Source organism: Lactuca virosa, chromosome 2 (assembly GCF_052849685.1).
Source record: "Lactuca virosa cultivar CGN04683 chromosome 2, Lactuca_virosa_CGN04683_v6, whole genome shotgun sequence".
Taxonomy (NCBI): Eukaryota; Viridiplantae; Streptophyta; class Magnoliopsida; order Asterales; family Asteraceae; genus Lactuca; species Lactuca virosa.
The window spans coordinates 192,250,591-192,257,665 of record NC_136427.1 but is presented as its reverse complement, the minus strand read 5'-3'; the positions used below and the strand labels follow the sequence as shown (position 1 = coordinate 192,257,665).

The 7,075-nt window shown below is 35.6% G+C and overlaps 1 protein-coding gene across 1 annotated transcript; it reads left to right on the top strand.

Moving 5' to 3' along the window:
• Positions 1 to 664: 664 nt before the first annotated feature.
• On the top strand, positions 665 to 4,934 carry ZDS (zeta-carotene desaturase). Its single transcript, XM_079078977.1, has 14 exons — positions 665 to 1,026; positions 1,826 to 1,950; positions 2,041 to 2,175; positions 2,293 to 2,365; positions 2,454 to 2,527; positions 2,602 to 2,706; positions 2,790 to 3,034; positions 3,287 to 3,374; positions 3,699 to 3,741; positions 3,816 to 3,972; positions 4,058 to 4,186; positions 4,255 to 4,327; positions 4,401 to 4,565; positions 4,668 to 4,934. Exons 1-14 carry the CDS (start codon positions 831 to 833, stop codon positions 4,821 to 4,823), a joined length of 1,764 nt encoding a protein of 587 aa, XP_078935103.1. The 5' UTR covers positions 665 to 830; the 3' UTR covers positions 4,824 to 4,934.
• Positions 4,935 to 7,075: the final 2,141 nt, after the last annotated feature.

The following is a 7,075-nucleotide window of genomic DNA, read 5'->3' as shown; positions in this document are numbered from 1 at the left end:
TCCTTCAACCAGCACAACCACCATCGCCACCTCCAACCACTATCATCACTATAATTACTGCATTTAGCCACCGCCACCGCCACTGTCACTTCCTTTAGCCCTTGACATCACACCCATCATGACCTTCAACATACAACAACACCACCTTTAGAAATCGTTCATCACCGAATTTAGCCACCATCATTGCCTTTAACTATTGTTGTCACCACCATCACTGCCTTCAACATGCAACAACACCAACTTCAGCAACCACCATCACCATCACCATCAGTTTGAACCACCACAACCATCTTCAACAACTACCACCATCGCCATCATCACCATTATCCACCGCTACCACCACCTCCTTCAGCCATTATCGCCGCCACCGCCACCACCATTCATAAGGGGACAAGAAAAAGAAAGTAAAAGGTTGAGGATGTGTTGACTTTTATAAAATAGGTAAACTCTTTTTATGTATATTTAACCCAAATTTACTAACATAATGTTTAAAAAGGACAAAAGTTCCAACTTTTTGATACCATAGGTCTATTTTGAAGCGTTTTTAAAAGTTATCCTTGCCTTGCCATTTTTCTAAAACCACACGGACCATTTTTGAAATTTTGTATTTTTAATATTTAAATATTTTGTCCAACAGATAGACGGTATCTCTTGTCATGGTGCGTTAGTTCCAACGCCGTGACAAACCCAACACCACCAGCATCTCCTCAATTTCAGATTCTTTTCTCTCTAATTTAAAGCTTCAAACCCCACTCAGTTCTCTATCTTTTTTGGATAGAGAATACAAAAGAGGGGTGGTTTTGTGCATGTTAACTTGTTAAGTTAGTTACATGGCTACTTCATCTACCTCTTCTACCTCTTCTCTGTGGTTTCCGGCCACTTCTACTTCCGGAACCCGTAATTCTTTTCCCACTACTGATACATTCTTACGGTGTCGCCGGAGCCGTCAATTGACCCGATTGAAGGCTCACAAGTCTGTTGTTCGGTCGGATTTGGACAGAGATGTATCGGACATGAGAACTAATGGTAATTTTGGATAAATTTGTGATGTACGTCTGTTTTAAGTGTTCTTTGTTTTGATTAATAGCAGTAATACTAGTCTGGAATTGTGCTTTTGGAATTTAGGTTGTAATTTAGTCTCTAATAGTAGCTAATTGCCTAATTGTGTTGATTTCTTCCGTTTACGAAATTAAAATATGACATAGAGTTTGTTACAGATTTTCATACAGTATTTGTTAGACAGTTTAATATTATTAGAGTTGAGCTCCTTATCGTTATTTTCCGACCCCCATATCTGACGTATCTGTTGTATTTCCTTTTAGAACTATGGGAGTATGATTGGTTTTTTATTCACTGTTATTGGGACAGATTTTTTAACAATCTGTGATCACCTGATGATCGGTTTGTTGTTTAGGAAAGTTTCATATGCTCATTTTTTATTACGCTCCTCAATCCTGTTATCTTGTACAGACTTCAAATTGGGAAGAAATTTTTGGAGTTTATGGGCGGCGAGTCCAAGTTCTGTTGACTTTTCTTCTAACAAATTTCTGCTCAAAATTCTTACACCTATTCCTAAATTTCGATAAATGCATAGAATCAATGGGCAATGATATTACAACAGTGACTATATATACATGAATTTCATGTCTACTTTATTTTACACATTCGTTTTGACTTTTGACAACTACTGTGACAAAACTGTGTAGAGTGCCTAATGTACATGCATAAGCATCTGTAATGGTTACTTTATTTCTTCATCTTCTTTCTTTAGAAACATGAAATGGCATTGATTTCATCTTTCTTTGTTGTATTACTATATTATCAGCTCCAAAAGGATTATTTCCACCAGAACCTGAACATTATCGGGGACCCAAATTGAAAGTGGCTATCATAGGTGCTGGCCTTGCTGGCATGTCAACTGCAGTGGAGCTTTTGGATCAAGGGCATGAGGTTTTTACAAAAATTACATTCTTACTCCTTTACACATTGCTCACTTTCTTCTTATTTTCACCACACTTGAACTTCTCTTAAATCTTACAGGTGGATATATACGAATCAAGGACTTTCATTGGTGGAAAAGTGGGTTCTTTTGTTGATAAACGTGGAAACCACATTGAAATGGGACTACATGTGTTCTTTGGATGCTACAATAATCTTTTTCGTCTTCTGAAAAAGGTCAAATAATAAATACTTAGCTTTTTACTCTAGTGATTGACCATTTTCAGATTCTGAAATCAGAAAATGAATGTAATGATTATCTGATAAGTTTTCTTGGCTTTGTATGTAACTTAGGTTGGTGCTGAAAAGAACCTCCTTGTCAAAGATCACACTCACACTTTTGTAAACAGAGGAGGAGAACTCGGTGGTAATTTTTGAATCTTATTTCACAAAATCTTAAAATTAACATATTTTTGTTACATAATATAATCAATACTTTTATATACCAACTACAGAACTTGATTTCCGCTTCCCTGTTGGAGCACCATTACATGGAATTAACGCATTTTTAACCACAAATCAGCTTAATGTAAGACTTAAATACCCTTTCAATTATAATGCTCCTTCATTAAATTTTCTCTCATCTGTTATATTATTATGCAGACATATGATAAAGCAAGAAATGCTTTGGCTCTTGCTCTAAGTCCAGTTGTGAGGGCTCTTGTTGACCCTGATGGAGCAATGACACAAATAAGAAACCTTGATAATGTAAGAACTAACAACTGTTTGTAAAAAGTCAAATGCTTTCATTTCCTTTTTGACTTTCTTGACTTTTATTTATTTATTTATAGGTTAGCTTCTCTGAATGGTTTATGTCTAAAGGGGGGACACGTAAGAGTATTCAGAGAATGTGGGACCCGGTTGCTTATGCTCTTGGATTTATTGATTGTGATAATATCAGTGCACGTTGTATGCTCACAATTTTCTCATTGTTTGCAACCAAGACAGAGGCTTCCTTGTTGCGTATGCTTAAGGGATCCCCTGATGTGTATCTTAGTGGGCCCATCAGAGATTATATTATACAGAAAGGAGGAAGGTATGATTAAATAAAGTTACTTAATTTAATTTCAACACAAATCATCCATCAAAAGAATAATACAAAAAGTTATTTCCCACTATAAAAGATAATTCACTTTATCTGGATTCTGGTTATAGGGCTTGTTTCCTTTTTCCCGATTAATTCGTGTATGGATAAAGAGCTGGATACATAAAAGTTGTTTCTTTTTTTGTCTGAATAGACCATATTACCCTTGCACTCCAACAAACAATTTACACAAATCCATTTCAGGTTTCATTTGAGATGGGGATGCAGAGAGATTTTGTATGATAAATCAGCTAATGGTGACACATATGTTACAGGGCTTGCCATGTCTAAGGTACATTCATTTTCTTTAGTATTTGTAAATTTAAGGGTTTTGTGTTTTTTTATTATTGTTTATATTTAGTTATTTACAATTAATATGTGCAATCTGGCACGATAGTAGTGGATCAAGATTTAGTGCATGATAGCAGTAGCACCACTATTATTAAATTCATTAATGAGAATGAAACTAATCAAGAAAGTATTAATGTTGACTTTACTTCCACTATAAAAGTGCTCTTTTTAGTGTTACTTCCATAAGAACCATTTTAAATTTACTTGAGTTTACATTTTCTAACCATTAAATTAAAAAAATCCCTATTGTCTTTGTGTTTCCCAGGCTACTCAAAAGAAAACAGTAAAGGCAGATGTATATATAGCAGGTTTGTATCTATTTATATTATATCCAACAAATATATTATATATAATAATTAAAAAATTTCCATGAAAAATGCAGCATGTGATGTCCCTGGAATTAAAAGATTATTGCCTTCAAATTGGAGGGAATGGGAATTCTTTGATAATATCTACAAATTAGTTGGTGTTCCAGTTGTAACAGTACAACTTAGATATAACGGTTGGGTAACAGAAATGCAGGATCTAGAACGTTCTAGGTGACCTGGAATTTCTTTTTATTTATTTATTTATTTTTATCATTTTATACATATAAAAAAATAAGTTGTTACTTTTGATATGTAGGCAATCGAGGAAAGCAACAGGTTTGGACAATCTACTTTACACCCCAGATGCAGATTTTTCCTGTTTTGCTGACCTGGCACTTGCTTCACCTGAAGATTACTATATTGAAGGACAAGGCTCATTGCTCCAGTAAGGATTGGAATCAGTCATTCCCATTCCTTCTTAGATTCCATAATAATCACTCTTTTGCTATGCAGATGTGTGTTGACTCCAGGGGACCCATACATGCCTTTACCAAATGAAGAGATTATAAGCCGTGTTGAAAAACAGGTAAACACCACTTTTTGTAAAACATTTTTTTATTAATTATTAATTTTTATAATTTTCTTAAATCATGTATTAGGTTTTGGCTCTATTCCCATCCTCCCAAGGTCTGGAAGTTACATGGTCATCCGTGGTCAAGATTGGTCAATCTTTGTATCGAGAGGGACCCGGTAAAGATCCATTTAGGCCTGATCAGAAGACACCTGTCAAGAATTTCTTCCTAGCTGGCTCATATACAAAACAGGTGTTCACCGTTTTCTTTTAATCATTTTTTTATATGAATAGTCAACATTTGTGAAAGTCAAAGTTTGGATGAGGGTTGACCGGTATTGTTGACTTGATTCAGGATTATATAGACAGTATGGAAGGGGCGACTTTATCAGGGAGGCAAGCATCTGCATTTGTGTGTGATGCTGGGGAAGAACTTGCAGCCTTAAGGAAACAGCTTGCTGCCATTGAATCCATAGACACCATTGCAGCCGATGAGCTTACTCTTGTTTGATTATAATAATATATCATAATATATATGGTTCTTGTGTAATTGATTGAAAACATGTAACACTGATAATTTATAAATTTTAATTTCAAAAACTAAGGATTTATTAAGGTTTTATTAGTTTCTCATACTTTTAGTTTAGGTAGATAAATGATTTTGATTAGATTCTGGTATAGTATAGAAGGTTATGGTTTTTGATCAATAACTTGTGTATTTCATATAATCACGTGTGATATGAACAATTGAACATCCTCAATCACCACTCTACTTATATTTTTCGTTCATCTTAATCAACATCTGTCATATTTCAATGTCGACTCAATTTTCAAAAGGGTGACATTGTGTATACTTAAATAGCGACATGCATATGCCATTTGTGAATAATTTGAGTAATAGTAGGTACCTTTTCGATTACAGGGAGAAAGTCTTTTAGCTGGTTGGAAGATGATAAATTCATTCCCAGGCCCTGAGTTTAATGAATTTAATGAAATTGTCATAATTAATACTACTCTATGAAATATAGTTTTCATGGACTATAGAAGCTTCACCAGGGGGGATAGTGTGACCACGATCCATGTGATCATATTCATGTCTGGATTTGGATATGGATTCGAAATTGGATATTATGGGTAGCCACCTTTAAATTCACATTGTCTCGTAAACCTTAGTTGCTATGCCTACTAGCATCATCTTTCAAGATGTGACGTTGAGAATGATATGATTAGCGTCACAAATCACAATTACATTATGTTTACGAGACCAAATTGTATAAAAGTTTTTTTTTTTTTTTTTTTTTTTGACATCCGAAATGTGATGTCATAAAAGAGTGACATGTCATCATGTCATTTCATTAATGAGTGACAAGTCATAATGAAAAGACCTCTTGATTTAAGCTTTGACTCTTCAAGTTTCATCATGTTCTTCATCCTTTGAAGGAGTACGGCCGCACACCTTCATAAGGTTGGTCGTACACACCTTAAAGTCCCCCCCAAAGTGAGAGTTTGGCCCATATCAGCTAGTTGGACATGCTAAACCTTTGATCCTAGCCTTGATTCACCTTAAAGTCGACAACTTTAGCATGAACATGAAGGGTGTACGGCCGCACACACCTCCTAGGGCCGTAAACCCACTTTGATGATCTTTATTGGCCTTAAACTTGCACTACAACTAAGCATGGGACCTAGACACACTTCCTTGATGCTTCTTAGGGCCTTAAAACACCTCAACATGCACACTTTTTCATGAGTGTACGGCCGTACACTCATGGGCCGTACACCCATGGCCGTACACACCCTTAGGGTGGCCGTACACCTCCCTCACTCAATCACATATGGTTTTAACACTTAGTTCAAGTGTTTCTAAGACCTTAGGGTGGTTTCCTATCATGTCTAGTCGTGAAATACCCTAATTTGAATCATATATGTGTTATTACATGTTAAATAGGATCCAATTGTGTTTGAGGCTTCACTTGACACTCAGCATCTCATATCGATCTTTCATACAAACCACTCGCTCGAGGTGAGTTCATACCCCTACGCTTTTCATGATTTTTAAACGTTTTCAGGGGGGAATACAAGCCAAACACGAATGATTTTGTGAAACTAATACAAAAGGACTTTGAACAAGTATGAAACTCATGCATGGATACAGACAAACGATTTTCACGTTTTATAAAATATTTAGATATTTTATCCCCTTTTGTACTATGTTGAGCATAAGGGGCGTTTTCAACGTGCAATCATAAATGCATAGTTTTCAGATCGATATACAAACCGAATATACTATATACATGCAAACTATAATAAGTATAGTTTGGGGTTTTCAATACACTGAGTTATACATTGCTAAACATATAAACTATGACAGATATAGTTTATGATATACATTACAACAAGAGTACAACATCTAATAATTATTTAAGTATAATTATTACCTTATACAGCATCCAACGGATTTCAATACAGAACTGCACGTAAACTAGATTATACAAAACTGTGAGACTCTACTTCAAAACTGTACCCTTTGGTGTACTGAACTAAATCCTATCATAGTATAACCAGAGTCTCCTGGAGGGAGAGCGTGAGATTTGTGAATAGATCTATTCGGGACTGACAATCCCATACCTGAACTGCTAGCTACAGTTAGGCAGGCATGCCTGGGGTGACAAATGTCATAACATCCGACGCCTGAAGAACGTCGTAGAGGTCACCAGGTCATATCAAGCATGGTTATACGACTCACATTAAGTACAAACTAAC